The 22,184-nt window shown below is 34.6% G+C and overlaps 1 protein-coding gene across 10 annotated transcripts in view; it reads right to left on the bottom strand.

Moving 5' to 3' along the window:
• FAM172A (family with sequence similarity 172 member A) overlaps positions 1–22,184 on the bottom strand; it is a 234,008-nt gene that overhangs the window by 158,301 nt on the left and 53,523 nt on the right. For all 10 annotated transcript variants that reach the window (XM_040540846.1, XM_040540844.1, XM_040540847.1 and 7 more), the window contains one exon: positions 14,520–14,711. In XM_040540846.1, the coding sequence (XP_040396780.1) occupies positions 14,520–14,711 (192 nt within the window). The remainder of the gene's footprint in view (positions 1–14,519; positions 14,712–22,184) is intronic.

A 22,184-nucleotide genomic window follows, 5' to 3' on the forward strand; every position in this document is an offset into this window, starting at 1 on the left:
CAAACGGAAACGCACATAAGTCAAAATGTCTATGTTGAAATCAATCAGCCTCTTTGCATATTTGTGAAAAAAAATCCACAAATCTTTGTTTTCCTAAGTAATGCATGTTGTTTCCAAAGTAGTGCATGACGTAATCGGCACAATATTTATCCCCGACATTTAAGATAAGGACTGCAACTTTAATTGTTACTCATCGTCTCTCAAATTTCTGTTGGGTAACAATACACAGAATTTAAAATCAATATATCACTATTTCAGTAGCTGTTCAAAACATAGATAGACACTGTACTAGTTACTCTACAAAGATAATGACCTTCCCAGCTCCAGGAAAACCTAGGCTGTATCTTCCAAAGCAAATTTCTAACTCTTTACTGTACACAAAGTTAGTCAAGAAGCTGAATTAATATCATATTTACTTAATAATTTATGTAAAGGCATAAACGCAAAATAGTATGGTAGGAAAAACTTAACGAGATGCAAAATGTGATTAACTCTGATTCTTCCTAATTCTTCCTGCTTCACTTTGCTTCCTGAACATTCATTAAACTAATTATATTTGGTGTTACTTTTTAAGTTCACTTTTAAAATGAAATACATTTAAAATACACTTCATATGGAGTTATTTGTAAATAGCACCATGCCACAACAATAGCACCATGCACAGAAGTTCGCATTAGAACCTCATCTGACTTCATGCACATAACAGATCCATAGGGGCATGCCCAACCTCAACCACGAAGGACCACAATTATGAAAATACATAATCAGAGGTAAAACATATATATATATATATATACACACACACACATTCAAAAACTTAAATTAAAAAATAAAACGCGCAAAATCAACCCACACATCTAAACATCATTTCAGCATTTCAAAATCTTCACGGCCAACCTACTGGAACCTCCTTTCAGTTCTGTCCTGGAAGCCTTGGAGTCTTCTCTTCCCAGTGCAAAAATTAAGAATGGTAAGAAAAAATTCCCATTATATCTGCTACTGCACTGAATTTAAATGCTACTCCCCTGAAATTTGCACTTGTCTTGCTCCAGGGGGAGAAAGAGGAAAAGAAAGGTGAGGAATTTTCAGTGGTTTAAATAAAGAGAAAGAAACTCATCCCAGGAGGATGGTCTAGGAGGAGGTCTTGAATGCTATAAATGCCTGAGGCTAGGGGAAACCTGGGGCGCAGCATGGCCTTGTAAAAATTTTACTTGCCTTGACAAGTATAAGTTTACAAGGCAGGGCTAAATCGCTTGCTCACACTGAGCTCAGACCTACTTTAGGTAGGTCTACTTTGGACCACAGGAGAAGGATGACTGCACAATGCTTGCGCAAGGGCAGCCAGCTTTCCTGCAGCTTCTAGAGAGCACCATCCACTGGGCAAGAGCCCTCTGCTCAGCTCGTGTCCTTGTGAACATCCTCACTAGAGGAGTGAGGGGCTGGGAGAGGCGGAGGGACAGTCGCCCCACAGTCCCCGAGGTGCCCCTGCAGAAGGCACCTGCTGGTGCTGCACCTGCTCGCACGCTGCTTTGCTCCACAGGGATGACAGTCCGGACACCCTTCACGAGCTAAAGTTCATTTAAAATGGGATTAAAAACAGGTCTGTGACACAAACAGCATTTACAACTGCGTGTCAAGACAGACTTCATAAAAACAAAACACAAAAGGAAGTATGTTTCAACGTCACTGTTAGCATAAACGTCTTGTGATCGTAGCTCAGAGCAGTAAAAAAAAAAGCCAAGACTCTTGTAAAATCCATAATTACTGTCTTCTCTTTAAATTTCCATTTTTATGTGGACACCCTGCTTTAAAAAACTGAGAGTTACGAGTAGTATCTCAACAAATACAGATGCTGAATGTCAGCACAGTAAATACCGCACTTTTTTGACACTGATGCAGTGCTGTTATACAGAAGCAGCAGACAGATTTCATTTAGCTGAGCACATGCTGCAGCAGTGATATTTCTCCAGGTTGTATACAGTTTTTATAAGACTATGTCAACTGTCACTCTTATGATTGCTTTGTTTATGGAGAATTATTACCTATTCCTAATTAGTTCCTTGCTTAAAAGTCTTTCCATAAGGATGTCCAGGGGAAAAAAACATACAACAGCTATAACAAGTTAAATCACAACACAAGTCAACCTGTGTGACATTTGAAATACTATTATTCTTGAGGAATAGTCAGTATAACTCTCTTTTAATATATCATAAATTACTGGGTTCAAAGAAAACAGTAACCTGAAACAGTACTTTTCCAGTGCTGTAAAACATAATCAGCATTTCCAAAAGAGAAAACCCATGTGCCGCTCCCAAACCTGAAAGACAAATGAAATTAACTATGATTTTCTTTGACTGCCACACATCCCATATTAACATTTATAAAGTTGGAAAGTTACAACTAAACTAGATAATTAAGGCACATTTACCTTTCTCTACAGGCACATGCTGGTGTGCATGCACACATACACACACAAAACAAAACAAAACAAAACGAATGTAAAAATGTAAAGTAGAGGGAAAAAAGGCCAAAAAAGTATTTGCCTAGCTGTAAATTTAAAATGATCACACCATAAAACTACTATTACAAGGTAGTACAAACAATGTAAAAAATTACTGTTGGGTAGATTCTTCTCTTAAAGAGGAACAAGAGGAACAACAGGAGTAGAAACAGACATGTACAATATCTTCAAAATACTAAATGCAAAGAACTGGTCACAAGTCAAGGTGAGAAATATGTAGGCTGACTGCCTTTGGAGCTTAAAGATTACTTTATATTGGAGCACTTATGAAATTCTACGTTACTTCCCTAAGCAAATTTGATACAATGAAAGCTAGGAGTGGTACCTTCATTTCCAGCAGATAAACATGAAGACATTTCTTTCGCTCTGAAAAGGGGGTATTTTAATGGTTCAGACAGACTTCCACACACGGTTCTTACTTAGACCTCTCTCCACTCTCATACCTGCATTAACCTCCTTTTAGAAAAATAAATGTACAGAAAGCCTCACAGGATACCACAGCTAGAGAAGGTGAACATATGGTTTAAATGTAAAAAAAAATATAAAAAAAACACAACAAAATTGTTTAAAGATAGCTGAATGCTGTTGTTTTAAGGAAGAATCTGTTTCAAAGTAAGATCTAACACAGTGAATACAAATGCAATCAACAAAAAATGAAGAATGTTAATATCAACAAAAACACCAAATTAATGATATTCTTATATCATAATTACTGTTTATATAATCATAGCCAGGAAATGTTTAATTCAACAAGAGGTATTAATTACTAAATATTTAAATCAGTTTCGAGTAATAACCGCTTTTGATATTTGTTTGACAATAACAACATTAAAATGGAACTGCAGAATTACTTATTTTTATCATCAGCTGCTACCAGCTGAATATCAGTACTAAGACAGTCCTAAATTCAATATAAATATCATTGTTCAAGAGAAAGGGCTGTCAGATCTTGAAAATCCTGTATCTGATATCAACCATGCGTGATGTGGAAGGTGCATATTCCACATGAGTAGCTTCTGTATTTCATGGAAGAGCCTCGTGTTATCAACATTCAGGAACTGATTCCGGAAGACTCAATCATATTACTCCCAACGCTGGAGGAAGAGTTGGGATTCAAAACACAGGCTCAGTTACAGAGGGTCAACACAAACTCAATCACCTGTGCACTGAAGCACCATGAAGATTTTCAGCCTATATTTTTCAAACTTTATTTTAGAATAAAAAGAATATTTGCTTATTACTGAGGTAATATGCTCTTTTTAAAGGGCAAGGAGCAACTCTTAAGACACAAATACTAAAATAAATGGTAATATTTAATTGCATAGCATTTTTAAGGATTCTTGCTCATCAGAAGCAAGCAACATTGTAAGACCACACTACTAAGCACCAATAATGCACTTTATATTATTATACTACGGTGTAAGTATGTAAGTATATACGATTATAAGCACTGTTTAAAATGCACTATAACCACTATTGAGTACAACTCAAACTGACATTTACAACTATAAGAGCAATTACAATTAATTACTATTCCCCCTTAAAAAAAAAAAAAAAAAAAAAAAAGAAGATTAAGTTGTTTTCCCTCATGTACCAGCAATTATTTACACCCAAGCTTCATTATCTGTTCTACCCACCAAAGCAATCTGAAGTCTCACTGCCTTTGGCATAATAGAGATTGAGGCTTCATGTAGCACACAATATAACAGGTTAAGCTATCTGAGCCAATTTCTCCCTTTCCTAAGAGGATTATAACTGCAATATGGTATAACAAATGGTTGTGAATAAGCAAGATGGTACACCTGGACCTCCCCAAAAATAATCACCAAGCTGAATAGCCTCAAAACAAGTTTACTCTTTAAATATTGCTGAGATGAACGGAAACTAAATTCAAAATCCCAGAATTAAAAAATAAAAAAGAAAAGGAAGAAGTAAAATCACCAATGCTTTGACATGTTTAAGAAGTCCTAATATTTTCTAATTTTAAAAAAAGTTAATTAACATATAAGGTTTTCACTGTTCTCTTTTTTTCCCTCTCTGGGGAAGTCACTGAAAATGGAGTAATTCCATTAAACTATTGTCAGTACTTCCAAATGACATATTTCACCCTATTATGTGTACTTGTACTGCTTATTTCTGTGAAGAAGCATACTTTTTTTTTTTTTTTTTAATAAGCATATTCTATGCAATTCAACTTTTTTTCTAAAAGGAACACAAAGCGAATTGCCTGGGATGGGGGGTGATAAAAAAAAAAAAAAAAAGCAACACCATTTATTAATTTTGTATAAGTTATCTACCACCCTAGAGATTCCATGGAGGGGAAGAACATGTCTGAATTTCACCATACAGTGCCACAGGCACAAAGTGAGAAAAACTAAACAAGCACATCCTGAAGGGAGAGAAAATGCCTGCAGCAGCAAATGACCTACTACGTACCTCACTCACAGTTTTTTTGATGTTATAATTTGTTAATTTCAGGAAAAAAAGACAATTACCCACAGTTTCAGTTTGTTCTAGCAGAACTACTAACTTTTTAAAGTTTTTGATCAAAATGACATATATCATTCAAAAGATCTGTGTATTTTCAAAAGATTACAATCTTGAGTAAATTTGCATGACAAAGTCTTTACCATATCTATTTCCTTATTACCTGAAGCAGCAATGTGCATTATTAGAACAGTACTAAACTATTTAAGGATGAAGCACATCAAATTTTTATTTGAATTCCTTTGCATTAAAGTTAATATTTTCAAGCTCAATGCACAGTAAGCAAAAGATAATTTTATTCAAATATGCTTTTCATGGTATGAATAAGGAAGTATTCATCTCCCCACTGAATTGGTAAGTCTTTTAAGTAATGATTCATTTGAAAAATCAACAGGGTATTGGCAATTTAGTGTAATATTAAATACATGCACATACCATACCCATAACAGCATACACAAAATACTGTTTTATGATATATATTATAAATAGTACATTTACGCATTGTAATATATTAAGATTAGCCAGGTGATATTTTAACCATCCATACATCTAATACATAAGACAAAGGACACGGTTTTATTTTAATAGGTAATTTTAAATGCTAGTGACTTATTTAAAGGATATATAAAATGTGCATGTGTATTTCTCAACAGTAAAATCCATACAAATATCTCTATGTAAGAAGAGGTATTATGAAAGAACATTTCCATGTCATAATTTTCATGTATTATAAGCTAAGAAAGATAAATTTGACAAAGGACACATCAATGTTGTGCTTTATCCTGAATGAATATGCTCAGAATATACAGAAGAATGGTAATGGCTACTGACTTTTTTTTTTTAATAAATCAAAATAATGCTAAGAACTTGAGATTAATATGCCAACTAATGACCAGTATATTCCATCCTACATGAGTGCAATATATGAGTGCATATATTCCATCCTATATGAGTAATGAACAGTACATTCCATCCTATATGAGTGCAATTTTAATAAGATTGTCTGTTAAAATTACATTCCATGATGAATAAAAAAAAGTTTGTTTGCATATTTATCCTCTAGAAACAACAGTGAAGTCACAAACTCAAGTTCTCTGAACTAAACCAAGAGTAGACTGACACTGTATTTAGTTCTAGGCAGTATTCTTACAAAGTGGCTCATATAAAGTAAAATTCAACCCACAAATAACTACTGTATTTCCAAGTAGAACCATACTGATATGCATTTACCCATTTCTCTTGCAAAGGTTATGCACATTCTCAATTAAAATAAACGGTCTATTGAAGATCCACACTATAACAGAAAGAGCCTCATCACAGTTTCTGGGCAATTAAAAGGTCACGATTCCACAGCCAACTTCTCACAGACACATCCTCCAAACTTCTCCACACAAGAATAGCAATATGTTGCTGTGTATCCAATTGCTGAATGGAGCCCATTCAATACTTTTCTGTTAAAAGTTTTGTTAAAACTTTGCATACATAATAAACTCTACCAAATAAACTTGCCTATTCACCTGGTACAGATCTCATTTCTATATAAGCCACCAGAAAATTTAATGCTCTACTTCTGAAAAATGTTGATCCCATATTCAATAAAGTCTTGTTCAGCTACCATCGAGAAAGCTGTCAGTGATTCTACTTTCCTTTAAGAAAAGCAAATAGCGTAAATGAATTAATAATTAACAAAGGATAAGACTCTCTTATTCTAAGCCCATTCATACACAATTTATCAGTAATTTGTATGGTACACATATACTATTCAGTATATTGAAGCACCATCAGGTCTTACATTTCAAAATAGCTGCTTTAACAAAAATAATGATACAAAAAAGTCAGAAAAACAATAAATTTCCCATAAAACACAAAAAACCTGTGAAACATCATTATGGTAAAGTGAGACAGATTTTGTTTCATAGTGAAACAGTTCATTTTTATAGAAATCAATGACCCTCAGCACTGTATTTATCTAGACCTTCTAATTTTTAAGATAACTTATAATTAACATATATGTTTTGAGTTTATTTAGTACGGTTGAAAGTTGCAGATGTTTTCTCTTAGATAAAATGACTGCAGCATGTATGTAGGAAAAGAGAAAACTAGCAAATATATTTGTATGTAGAATTTTATTTCTGCTCTTGCAATGATTAGACTACACAGACAATAACACTAAAAAATTAATGTATTGGCCAAAGCAGATGACATTATTTTTGAAGCAGTCTGATTTTCTAATACGGTGCACATTTAAACAAAAGCTCACAGTTTAAAAAAACAAAAGGGAGAGAAAATACAATAGAAGTGCAAACCTGATCTATCTCTAATCTTTTCTTTTCAAACCTAGGCTACTCAAGAATCTTCAACTAATTATTCCATTTTATTGATGGCATTTTTCCCAAGGGAAGTTATGTAAAAAGTTTAACCCCTGAGCAAGTCATGGTTTCTCCTGCCTTTGAAAGTGTCAAGTGCATTGATTATAACTGCAGGAAGTGTTACCTTCTACCCAGAGAATCTCACCCTGCACAATCTTAAACACTGTCTCTCTCCCAAAACGGCTTTGATTCAGCAATTCAGACCGCTTCAGCTGATATTAAAGGCAGAAGCACCACAGAAAAGGGATCAGCAGTTAAAACGAAATACAAAGAGGAAAAAAAACAGATCTTGGATATAGTACCACAAAGCTTGAGAGAAAAGCAGATTTGAAAAAGACATCAGAGTGACTAAAAAAAGAACAACATGACAGAAATTAAACAAGATTTTTATGTTTGCCTTCTATGCATTTAAACTCATCTCAACCTCTATTGAAATTCCGATCATACCCAAACCCCAAGGCTTTTGACATACTTTCAAAAATCCACACCCCCCTCTTACTCTTTTCCAAGTCTCCAGAGCAGAGTCACTGTTAGGTATCCAACAAGTTGAAGAGAGGGGGAAGAAAAAAAAAAAAAAAAAAAAGAAGAATCCTAATATGCATATGATAAAAAGACCATTTATACTCATATTATACTTTGCTTTTTAAATGATCTATTTTAAATATCCAGTGTGTGTTCTTAACCCCATATCTAGCCAGTGAAAAGAAGACTTAAATGGTTTGGGAAAAAAATAAATAAATCAACTTTTCAAGTCACATTTACCCAAATAGCCTCTATAGTAATTTTCTTAGGTCAGCGACTAAAGTAAAAGCAGACTAACAAAAGGTGCCACAGGGTTCTACAACAAGCCAGCTAGCAGAATGAAAGATGACAAAACAATCCTTAAGTAGCTTTATTTTATCAAAATTACAGAGCACACATAACTGTAAGAATGTAATATAAACAATTATTACAACAATGGTAATGCATCTTTATACATACATCTTCGAAAGGATGCACTAAATTCCAAAGGGTAATTGGATTTTCAGGACTGTGCCAGTGTTTTTTTTTTTTTTTTTTTCCAGTTCAGTCATGACAGGGCCAGAAGGTAATGATACATCTGCCATGATGCAACAAGCAAACCTGTCTTCTGTCAAGAGTTGAAATCATAAAGGAATAAGCTGTCGTTAGCAACCTCTCTCCAAACAGTAGAGCTGTCATCTCATTGTTTTCCTTTGCTGGCATGGGGGCTGGTGTGGGCTTATATACCCTGTCAGTTCAATATTAGTCTAAGTTTTTAACCTCTTCTTGAATTTCAGACTTCATAAAAGTGCTATACATGTTATTAGGTAATATCACCTATTTTCTGATCAATTAATAATTACTATCAAATAACTATGCATCTTGTCCTTCTATCTGCTTGGTGATCAGTATTCCAAAACAGTATTTAAGGGATTACCAATTCCTCAAAAAATGTTTAAAAAGGAGTTAAATACATTGATTTTTTTTTTCATCTTTTTTCTAGAGTATGGTGTATTTTATGCCATGCATACAGGATAATTTATTTAGTACTATATTGTAAATGGTGTTTATATATCATGAAATATCTCAAAAATAATACATCTCATTACTTGTAACACAAATTTTCTTAATATTATCCCCACAAAAGGAGAAGATGTAAAAAATAAGTTTTCTCTATTAAGAAGTACTTTACAATGTCATTTCAGTCTTCTACCAAAACAAACATAAACACATACACATACCAGATTCAGATAACTACTGTTTAAAAGAAAATATAACATGTTCCTGTCCATTTTAGTGAAATTTTACTTCCAGAAAAATGCAAGAATGCCCAAATAAGATCACAATTTCTATGACACTGTAACTACCTATTAATATATGCAGTAAAGGGAACATAAATATTACTATTCTATGTAAAAACTGCAATCACAGTGAAATGTCAACTGTTTTATTTCCAGAAAGTGTCACTTGCCTAACTTATTGAAATGTGCTAAGTACCTATAAACTGTAAGACAAAATTTTAAAACGTAGGTTCTAAAATATGAACGCAACAATAAAGAGGACTTTAACTATGTATTATTCTATGCTTAAACACAAGGTATGGAAGTTTTTAAGCAAGAATTCCTGAGAGTGTAGTTTAAACACTACAAATTTTTTTTTGACAAAAATGTTTAAGTATCTGCTTTGAAACCCCACTCATTTTTACAACATGGTAAGGCTAGAATGTATTGCCATACCAGTTACTAAACGATACGGTTAATAAAATCACCTAAAAGTTACACCAAGTAACTTTACTACTGCTTTGCTACACCTGATAATTTTGTTGCTCCTTTCAATGCACTTACCAAACTAATGACATCTTATTGCACAATGAAGAAAGTAACCACCCTCAGCAATTCTCAGTAAATATTACCACCCTGTTAGTTTTATACAAATGAATGATATTAATCTGTGTGAATAGATCCAACATTCTGACAAAAATATTCTTAGGAACAGAAATTGTTTAGATAATGCTGTAGGAAGAATAGGATAAACACAAGGGAAAATATAAGATGAAAATCATGTTTTATCAGACACTAAAGAAAGATTTCTGCAGACGATGCCCATCTCAAGCCAGTCCTGTTTTCATCTGTTCATGGAAACTCTGATGGCTGGGTGCTGCTGCATCTCTTTTGAAAAAATCATCCAGGTTCTTTGAAGAAGCTTTTGTTCTAGTGCTATTACCCTTATGCCAAGCATTAATTTTCCTTTAAATAATAATAACAATATCTAAGCGATCTCAAAGGGATTGCTGAATTTGAAGCCAGGCAGCAATTCTTGCTTGTTTCAAAAAATATATATAATAAAAATCCAATAGCTTACAGTTGCTGTGGTTGAGTTTCATTAGCATCTTTGGGTCCACAGCTCTAAGGTAACAAAAACACTGAATTTCCAAAGACAGAAAGGATCCATCATTTTTTTTTTCTACTTGGCAGTAAAGACTGCAGTAATTTGATGTCCTCTTTACTCCCTAGAGGAAGTGTATTCCACATAAGAGGACTCCAAAACTCTTCTCAGTGTCCAAATGCAGGTAAGCTGAGGTCCTGTTTTCTCCAGTAGCAAACTGCCTCCCTAAGTAGATGAGCTGCAGCTTCTCCCAGCAGACTTCAAAGCACAGAGGCAGCTTCTCTACCCACTACAGGAGGAACAGTACTGCATGAAGCAGTAGCAGCTGACTTTGGCACCCCTCCTTGCTTGCTCCATGCATCACTTCACAAAATATCACTGATATCACCTGTACACCTACCATCCAATTGTTCTGATCACCGTCCATGTTGTTAGCACTCGACAACAAAGCAGACAACCTAACCTCCTCCTCCTGTAGCACCTGGTGACTGAGGACCTCACAGGGTATGGGAGCCTCTGAACAACCTAAACAAACCCACAAACTTAAATTCTTAATATTTGACACCCCAAGTAAATACCCTCATCACGGAATTAAATAATTTAGCTCTGTTTCTCATTATCTCCCCTCGGCACTGCTGTAGTCACTGTATATATATCAACATAAGAAGTGACTGAGAAAAGACTGGCTCTATGAGACAGTGAATTACACATTTACTAAAAATGTAGAAGAGATATTAAAATTATTCCTCTAATTTACAAAATATTTATTTATAAAAAGTTGAATAGCTTCAGTATGGTAATATAATTAAAGTAGAATAGTCCCTGATTCCCAGAGGAAAGACTTGAACTTCTCTTGCACGTCAGATGACTGCTTCTATCAAAAATTTGTACTTCCCATTGCAGAAAGTTTCAGTAGAGAGGTTCTATTTTAACAAAACAACAAAATTATACAATTTTTGTTTAGCACTATATTTACAGGAAATTATCATCTTACAATATGTAAGTTAGAATTGTTATTAATCATTTCTTACTGTTTTACTGCTTTATATTATCACATTTGTCTTTTCTGTACTTGTTTTTTTCTAAAATATATCTGATCCTACCCCTGTTTTAATGCATTTACACGTCTCTCACATTCTATACACTTTTCTCCCTCCTCCTTTTTCTACAATCTGTTCTGTATCCTGTTGCTTGTTTGTTTTCTTTTGTATTTTCTAGAAAACCTTTTATGCTACCAAAGTTGAATTTCTAATCTAACACATTAATCTTACCTCCTTTACATAAAACTTTGTAAACTACTCCCAACACCTATTGCACACAGAACTGAATCTACAAAATACAGTTTGATATGAAAGATGGAAGAAGTACTACCTACAGGAATCACCCAGATAAAAAAAAAAAAAAAAAAAAGGGTTTCTAGCTACTGGAAATCCCACCAGGATATTTCTCCTATTTCTCCTTGGATCTTTTCTTTCCAATGTGTATCAGCCCCAAGCCACTAGAAACCTGATAAACTTTAAGCCTTTCCATTGCTCCCTGATTCACACACACTTTAAGAGGGAAGCTTTTTTCTTCTTCTTCTTCTTGAAAGTGCAGTGCCAGAAATAAATACTTTCTTCTAATTTTTTTCTTCATCTACTTCCTGGTTAGGAGTGCTACGTCCATTGTCTACTGACACCTTCAGCTTTTGCATGTCCGTTTTCATTTTTTCCAAGAAATTAACTGAAATTGCTTGTGGTAGTTTCACCACTGTACACAGAGAAAAGCAGCAGAGAAAAAGATATAGTTTTGGCCTATATAAATTCTCCTTTGTTTTGTTTTTGTTTTATTTTAAGGAAAGTAGAGGTGTTGCAAATGTCTGTAAATTGAATATATTTCTGGACTAGTATCTGCACAAAAGGTTAAAGTATTGCTTTTGCAAATTATTTTTTCAATTATTTTTTACAAATGAAACCCTAGTTGACAGCAAATGTTTTAAGCTACATGAACATTTTTCACATTCACAACAGATCAGGGGAATTTTCAAATCCCGGATACTATTATCCACTTCAAATTCACACAGTTTATTATTAAAACAAAACAAAACAAAACAAAATAAAATAAAATAAAATAAAATCCATGTTTTCCTGTCATCAGCACTGTAATCTAATGCTTTGACAAGGTTTACTGGTTTCATTCAAAAGATGAGACCTCTTCTTAGAAGAAACACTGAAAGATCAAGGAAAATAATTCCTTCCTCCAAAGTGGCAACACTGCATGAGGAGTTATCACAACTTTCATTCAAGCTATTTACTATCTAGGCCAGTTATTTCATTTCATAAGAGACAGAAGTGCCTAAATCAGCTATAGCACTGAACTCCAGAAAACCCAGAAATAGATGTAATTTTTATTATTGGTAACTAAAATTGGAGACCTTATACTCATTCTATCATAATCTTCTGCACTTAGAAATTTAATCTATACGATCTGTACATGAAGTAGACATGATATCGGCCCTGTCTTCTCTCTCTCTCTCTTTTTTTTTTTTTTTTTTTTTTTTTTTTACTTTAGTCAAAACATAAAGGTTCCAAGTATCTTCACACTGGGGTTTGATTTCCATAAAATATTGCCTTGTATATACCAGATATATGTCTAATTCTCACTGCAGTGATTACATTATACCAATAATATCAACATATTTAAAACAATATAATTTGATATAAATAACTTGATATGATTTAAGGTTCATTTTACATGAAAAAAATCATTGCAGATAGTAATCATTGCATTTAGCATACTTGCCAGAATTTTACAAGGGACAAAAATGCAGATTTTACAGTATCTGGAATTATTCAACTAAAGACTACAAATAAATAAATAAATACTTGTTAAGAAAGAAGAAAGTCTAAAGGTAAGAGCATAAAGTCTGATATCCCGATGGGATCAAATGACTACACTGTTTAAGATATTTTGTCATCAAACTGTTTGGTTATTTTCATGCATATTTGAAAGAAGCACTCAAAATGCAGAAATACAAAATCTGTTTTTAAGGTTATACATTTGAGGGAACAGAGCTCTGCTCTGTGTTCCACTGGCACAGCCATTGGATAAAAACAAAACAAAACAAAACGGGAAAAAGAGCCTGTAATTCTCCTCTCCTAGAAACACTCTCTTCAGAATTTGTAATCTAGGGATACTATCCCAGTCTTAAGTGCTCAACATCTCGTATTAGCCAAGACAGCACCATATTTAGGAAAGAATAAAAATGAAGGAGTGTAAGCACCATGAGGAAAATTTAAGGAACTATATCTCTCCAACTTTCTTGGGAAAAGTTCTGGAATTCTCAATCCGGAAATTAACCTCCTACACTTGACTCACCATATACATCTGTATCATACTCTAGAACCATGAAGTATTTTTGGATCTGTCTCTGAGTCTTACCGAATATTTTAAAGTCAACTGCAAAAAATTCAACTTTACTTAGTAAAATGTGCAACAATCACAGTGACAATACTGCTACTAAGAATAACTTAGTAAATATAATTGAAATAGTGAATTTTAAATAGGCTTTTCAAATGTCGACTGCAGGAAATTTCATTTAGGTAGCATGATGCAAGAGATGTATTATACCTACAAAGTTCCATGTTAAAAATATTACACAAATTGTGCAGTGTCTCTCACATACATGCAAACACAACAGAATAGTGTCCATAAAATGTAAATGTTTTTAACTGTCAAATATTGATAGGTGAATCAGAATGAATCAGTATTCAGTGCAAAACTGAAAAAGACTGTGCCTCTAATAAATTCAGTACAAGCCTAGCAAAAAAGCCTGCTGTTATCATGAAAGCTCATGTTATCATAAGATTACAACAGACGTTGAGTGAGAATACGTACAAATTTAATGAAATGTAAAAGAAAACACTTCAAATCATAACAAATTTCTGTAGTGCCTTCTATTGCATCTCATCGCCTGTTAAGGGCTCTTGTCATGTTAGCTGCCATATTAAACTACATGGCAGTGCCACCACAATATGACATACAACAAATTTTTTGTTTTACTGTAAGAGAGAAACTTGCTTCTATTAGACAAAAGTTCTGAAAAAAAAAACAACCAACAAGCAAGTATTTGCATCACAAATAAAATGATCACACAGGGAAATGGAGAATACTGATTAATAGATTAATAAATTAAAACATCCTAGATTCATAGCTCTTCATATATAAGTACACATACATATACAGACACAACTGTACATACATACACTTTCACTTACCTCAACAGCTCTCTTTATGTATGGTATCTGTGTGCCACTGTCCAGATCTTCGTTAATTATAAGTCTCCTAGCCCACTGACCTGCTCTGACAACACCATTACCATGGATTAGGACCAACAGTTTGTCAGGATTTGTTAAGGCATCTTCACTCATAAAAATAAAGCTCTTTGGTTCACTCTCCTTTGCATCAACCTGCAATTACAGCAATACACACTTTTAAGCACCAATAAAAAATTTTAAAAGAACATCTGTAGTTACAAAGCTAGCTCCCAGGACTGGTATCAAAACTTTCACCCTTTAACAAATACTTGTGTGTATATATATATGTTATATATATATATATATATATATATATATATATATGTTTTAAGGACTACTGTGTGCCCAGCACTAAAGAAAAATAAAGCAGAAGCTAATATTTATGCTATTTAACTTTGAACCACAAAAACATACCATGCTTTAGAACAGTTATCCAAGAGAGATTTAAACTTACTGTATCCAAACAAAAGGAGGAGGGAAGGGGGAAGGTGGGTGTAAAAAGCATGCTAAAGCTTATTTACAGAAATTTACTAGTGAAAGAGAGAATCCATAAAAGAACAACCTCCGGAAACAAACAAACAAACAAACAAAAAAAACAAGTAATTTGTCACCTCTGTTATGCCTGTAGCAACAATGAAAGTCTGATCTAATATGAAAAACATCCTAGAATTCCATCTCAGCTACCTCAACTTAAATACCCAATAAGCCATGTATGAACCAGCATGGTAAATTTGTCTATTATAAATTTAATAGGATAGGCCAAATAAAATATAGAAATCCAATTTGGATTTAAATATTGGCTTCATTAAGAGTCCTGCACCAGGGTCAGTGCATAGTTACTCTACGCTAAGAACAGATCAACAAGCAGATCTGATATTGAGTAAACTACAGTCTAATTCCAAGTTTTGTCCTTACTCTAGAGAATAAAGGTACACCTTTTGCTCTATAAAAAAAAGAGGTTCCATGAAACAGGCCCATACTTGGATTAGCAAGCCTGGCTCACGGCAAAAGAGAGATGCTGATGGCTATCCATTCTTCCTTTTCTCCCACGTGAATGCAAGGAAAAGGAGAGAGCACGGAAATCTCTTTGCTCTCCTGTACTCCTCACCTCATGGCCCACACAGGTTAACTATATGGCTGCTAGGAATAGCCTTGGATTGCCTTACGCCCTGCAACAGTGATGAAATCAAGCTCAAGAAGATGTGAGCCTTACGCTGAGAAAAGGGAACTGGCTACTCGGAATGCTTCAGTTTTTCTCTCATTCCTGGGTATGTTTTCTGATTCACTTTCCCTCTGGAAAAAGTAATTCCATGTGAATCTCCAGATTCTTCTTAAGGCCTTTTTTTTTTTTTTTTAATGAAGCCAATGAGTTTACTTGAACAAAGTGAGTTCCTAACTGGAAGAACATTCAGCATCTGCCACAGGGCTGAAGACCCTATGCCCTGCTCCAAAACGATATAACATCTCAGGTATCCCAGCTTTCACAGTCTACAACAGGAAATGTACTTGTCTTCTCATCACATTGCCACTTCTGAAGTATCAGTACTGATTTATTAAAACAATGTAGAAGATGCAAATAGTTAGAAAATGCTAAATTTCAAATAGTAATGAGGTAATGATATGAGGTAATTGTCTTTTGGCACATAAACTGAATACTTACAATATTATAATTAGGACAAAACATTGCGAATTTGTACTTCAGACTAACATATAACTAAACTGTATGTTTTAGTATTTATAAACCAATTTTTTGTTCACTATTGAGGAAATACCAGCACCTGTAATATGTAGTAGAAGACACAATATAACTAGTTCACATTTTCGCAGTTATGCTGATCTAAAAAATTAAAAAAAAAATCTACCAAGCTACTGAAAACTAACCCTTCATTCCTTTCCTCAACTTCATTACACTTGGAAACTTTCTTTTCTTCAAGCTAATTTTTCTTCAAACAGAAGTAATTCATTAAATCACCCTTTCACTAAAGAATGCACATAAAGGTCACTCTTGTACACAACACTACTTTATTGACGAATCAATGTAGAGTATCACTTAGTGCTAGACACACTGAGTCCATGTAAAATAATCTATTTTTATTAGCCACTTGCACTTCTGGAGCTACTCATGATCCTTTGTTTAAAGACAAATTGAATAAATTCAGTAAAATGCAGAGCTTCAATTTGTTTAATTTAACAACTTAATTCAACTTTATCATTCACTTCCAGTAACAACCTTCCAATAATTCGTAGCTAAGAATGTCAAACCAACCTATATTCTGCTGATAATTTACTGCTTAAAATTACTGTTAAAGTTTAATTTTCCTTTTCTCAGATTTATTTTTCCAATGCAAAACTATATGTTAAGTTTTATGAATGTCTACAGTTATGAGGAATTCTCTGATGAGTTATGCACTCTACACACATAATGAAGTTCTTACAGTTTTCAAACAGTGAAGTAATTTTCCCGTGAGTTCCATCTCTGACGAGCTATCACATGATGTAGTAGTACCAGCGTATAAAATATTTCAACTGCAGACCAGTTGGTATTTTGCAGAGTTGCTATCAATACTTAGGGTAACAACAAAATACACTGGAAATCCAATTTTATTCTAACCTCCACGCTAAGACATCGTCAATTTTCAGATCTCAGCCATCAGCAGTCTAAGATGCATGAGACTCATCTAGGCTCTAGGGGTCTTTAATTCTGCCCACTTGAAGTTTAAAGTTTGAGATTGCTTCATTTCAAAATTTTAAAGGGAAAAAATCACTAATATCTTTCTTACACATATTAAGAAACGCCATAAAAAACATATACTGAGAGCCTACAAAGAGGTGAAAGAGGCGTACCTTGAGACTGGAGGAAAGAACAGGGCAAATAAACAGAACAGAAACTGAAAAGAGTCAAAAAGACCAGAGGAATTATGATCAGCAGGTGTAGGAAGAAAACTGGTCATTTGTGTTGCAAGACAAAGAAGTTTTCTGTTAAGTTGTTCTACATAAAGATCACTAACTTACTTATGTTACAGTCTTCACAAAATTGAATATCCTTATTTTTTCAAAAAAAAAAAATTAAGTGAAAACTACTGATCAATACTACAAGCTGCTAATTATCAATTCGTGATTACTACAACTAAATTAACACACCTGAAACTGGTGAAATTTAAAAAAAAACAAAACCAAAAACAAGTATTGACTGGATTTGGGTAACAAAATAACCAAAAGGGATAATCCGTGGAGATAAAAGACCATTGTTTTCTCACAGAAAAATAGTTCTTGGCTTTCTAGTAGATCAAGAGAACTACTGAATGAAGTTTTATCTATTGAAGTGAAAGAGCAAAGCATTGATAAGTTAGAAGATTCTGCAAAGTGAGACCTTTCAATACCATCGTCAATAAAACATGTTGGTAATTATTTAAACTTCCATCTCAAGCCTTCCCAGAAGCTGTTAAAGATGCATTTAATTCAGAAGCACCCTCTATTTGTCCTCAACAGCTAAAGAACAGCAAAGATCAATCACCGATTATGCCATTAAAACCAGAGAAATACAAAAGCTTCATCTGGATAAAAAACCTGCAGTCTTCTTTGTACTAATAATATAACCTTCAATGGAGCACAAAATGAGAAATTTAAAAGAAATAATTGCACTGCTTCTCCCTGAATATGAGTTTCTTCATGTAAATTTTCAAGTCCAGCCGTAGATTTTGAACATTAAAAGAACTACAGTATTTTACACTAACAATAACATCTAAGCCTCTCTGGAGGAAAAAAGGTTTGGATTTATATCTGGCATAGATGCTAAAGTAATGAAGTATCAAGCAAACTTCCCAGATTCCCAAACTGTTCTTATTTTTATATCTGAATGGAAATTTACAAATAATTGAGTCTAAAACTGAAGCTGTCACCTGAGAAAGCAAAATAAAGACAGCAGAGTTGGACTTTGTCCATGATGTGGAAACTAAGGAAGATGAGAGAACATGAAATGCTGTCGTAGCGAACCTCTGGAGCACAGCATTTCAGTGCACTACTAAAATCGTATTGGAAAAAAATGCACTCCACTTAACACAGTCCTGAAAGACATTTCTTGTATTCAAACATCATTACACCATCAACTTCGTAATGAACTGACAGAAAAACAAAGGCCAGTACACCGACTTTCTGATCACCTTGTGACAAAGTTGGGGAAGAATGATTCCAAATTTACCTCTGAAATATTTATGTAAGGTGTTTACAACAGAGTGGCCACAATGATCAGGATAAGGGTCCCAGGATCCTTTTTCTGCCAGATCACTTAGGGGAATAAGTATGAGAAAAGAGTATTTAAAGAATGATTCTTCCCTCTTTTTGGCAACCAGTGACTTTGGAGCTTCCTGATCCAGTTTGTTACTGGACAAGCAAGTATGACAGTTCAATGTACCTGTCACACCTTAATACTGTCAAATGTTTTTTTTGAATGCATTTGTACCTTTCTCCTTAATAGTATGCTGTGGCAATGAGTTCTACAATATAATTGGGACCTTTATGAAAAAAGGTACTTCCTCTCTTTCAGCAGAGATCTCCTGCCTGATAATTTAAACTTGATGCCCCTTACCTTCTCTATTATGAAAAAAAGTGAAAAACCATTCCCTATTCATCTTCTCTACAGCTTTCATGATTTTATAGATTTGTCATATTCCTTCCTCAGTCATCTATTTTCCAAGCTGAAGAATCTTTCTGTCTAACCTTTCTTTGTCTGAAAAGCATTTAATTCCTGTGATCATCCTCGCAACCCTCCTCTGTATTTTTTTTTTTTTAATTCTATATATCCTTTTTGATACGGTGTCCAGACTCCACGCAGCGTTCAAGATGGGGGCCCACATAATGACTGGAATGATGATGTTTTTCTGTTTTGTTCTTAACACTTCATAATTCCTAACATCCTATTTGCTTTGAGGGTTTTTGACTGCCATTGAGCACTAACTGATGTTCTCAGAGAGCTATTCACAATCACTCCAAGATCTTTCCTGAGTAGTAATAGCTCATTTAGAGGCCACCATTGTGTTTACAGAGTGAGATCTTTTCCCCGTAATTTCACATTTACCAGAATTGAATCTCATGTCATTTTATCATCCAATCATTCAGCATCATGAAATAATGCTCAAACTCATCACAATCAGCTTTAGATATCAGTATTCTTTATTATTTTAGAAAAAATCAGAAAAGTTATTTACATTCTATCAATTCCTCTTTCCTTTTATTTACAAATATGTATCAGTGCACCCCTTAACAACACTGCATCAGCCAAAACTTCCTTCATCTGCGAAGTATGAACACCTTTTTTTTTTCTTTTTTTCTTTCTTTACCTTTTAGCCTATTATTAACTCATAAGCGGACTGGACTCTCTCCTCTTACGCCAATGCAGTGTCTTCTTTAGAACCACTCTGCAAGCTTGTTGGCAGATTACTGGAAATCCAGGTACTCTTTTATTGACAAGATCTTGTGATTTTCAGGCCGTCAGTGCATTCTAGTAGATCTTTTAAAAATGAAGGCTGTACTGACTTTTGCCCCAGTATATTATTTCTTCCTGATACACAGCTCTAGGAATCTCTCCTGGAATGCTACAAAAATCATCATATACTTACTTTTTTTTCTGTGCCTCTTTTGAAAGTAGCTGATCTGAGCAGTAAGTTATACACTAGTTTGTTGTTCTGTACCTTCATACTTGACTTCTTAAAGAACCTTGGGCTTAAAAACCATCTCATCCAGGAAGCTGGCTATTGTACAATAAATCAATTCATTCTAAGATCTCTTCTACTGACATGCCAATTTGAGACAGTTCCTCAGAACGATATCCTGTTTCAAATAAATAAATAAATAAATAAATGAGTCCAGTGTGGTGTGGAAACCTCTGGATGTATACTACTGGAAATAATCACTTTAATTGTTCTCATTTGAGCTGAGCATTCGTTTTGCTTGCAGCTCATCTATCGGTCTCATCAGCTGTTTTCTTAATAACTTTTACAACTTTAACAAGCTCTTCTAATTTAATTTTGGGTGATCTCAGTGTGATTTTGTATCTAACACATCTAACCAGCAGTTAGACCCCTTTTTTCCTCACCTGCATGGGGCTTACAATTGCTACAAACCATCTTACTATTTCTATTAGCCTCCCTTACTAATTTAAAATACATTTCCTTGTGCTGTTCCTTGGAGCTTGTTGGGTGACTTAACCACAACCTTTAGACAGCTCTCATTGTTCACCTTCTGCCTCATTTTTGTAGTTTTCTTCATAACCTAGTTTTGATTCTGGTAAGGGCTTTCTATGAATAAAAGCCGTTACTGAAGAATGGGATTCATACCTTGTGCCAAATTTTCCACACTGCTCAGAATTAAATGGTTGCATTGTGAGTTCTTCCTTCACTCCAAAATGCAGTGTACTCATGACACTTTGCAAAAACTGGAATATGTTGGAGAATGGTTTAAGTGTGCTACTGACAAACTCCATCAGTAGATCAATGATTACTACACAATTTGTAATTAAGAGCAAATACAGATCATTTCAACAAGTAGAGCTATACAAGGAGCTATTCTTCTCCCAAGCTAGACACACAAATCTCAGAGTAGGGCAGAAGAGAACCCACAGATGTAACGGAGGTGATGGCAGTATGGTGCTACGTTTTTGAAGCTTAATGTTGCAATACCTATATGCACATTCTTATTACAAAGAAAGTTACATAGCCTCAAAATTTGGGCACATAAAAGTTTAAAAATGACAGCTTCCAGGTTTCAGAGTGTGACATTGCTCGAGGAAGTCTTTTGACACATTACCAGTCTGGAATACAGAAGCATTCCTGGACCAAAACTTCCCCAGTGGAGAAAACTAGTTGTGCAGAGAAGTTAGAGATCCCACACCAAGCACTGCATCAGGCAGGCTGTCACAATAAGCCCAATCCTCTCCTGTTCATGCAGAGAAATCTGAAGCAAAGGAAGCTTTCTCAGGTGGTCTCAAGGCAGGGGTGCAACAATACTGGGCTTACCAGCTACTGATCCCCCGCACAGTCCTGTGCAGCTCCCAGACACTTCTGCCCTGATGATGAAGACGTTGGCAAAGCCTAGCCAGGAAACTCAGCAGCTAGGACAGGTTATCAAAACATTCCCTGAACAATGCTTGGGGAATGGAAAAGGGAATTGCAAAATGTTATAGAACTATGAAAGTAAAAGGAAATTTTGCTTCCATACCTGAAATGGCTTTTTCTCTGCTGATTATGAAGGGCTGGCTGAGAACAACTGTAGTGGAAAAGCTTCTCAAATACCACATGAATCGTTTAGAATAGCGATGGAAAACCTACACAGCACAGTCACACTACTGTCTCCCCACAGAATATAAAAATACCCAAACAACATCATGTTCTCGCATACACTTATAGACAGCAATACTCTCATGTGCTGTCTGGGGACTGCTTCATCACTTCTACGGGCTTATCAAGTGTTTTCACCGAACAACATCAACACTTTATAGCACATACATGTTATAAGCTCCTGAAATTGTGTGTTTAAAAAAAGTATAAAGTAGACATGGATCAGTTTACTGAGACTCTGTTTTGAGTTTATTACTCTGTATGTACAGACACCTGTCTTTAGCTCTGGGAACCC

This window comes from Cygnus olor, chromosome Z (assembly GCF_009769625.2).
Source record: "Cygnus olor isolate bCygOlo1 chromosome Z, bCygOlo1.pri.v2, whole genome shotgun sequence".
In the NCBI taxonomy this organism is placed as follows: domain Eukaryota; kingdom Metazoa; phylum Chordata; class Aves; order Anseriformes; family Anatidae; genus Cygnus; species Cygnus olor.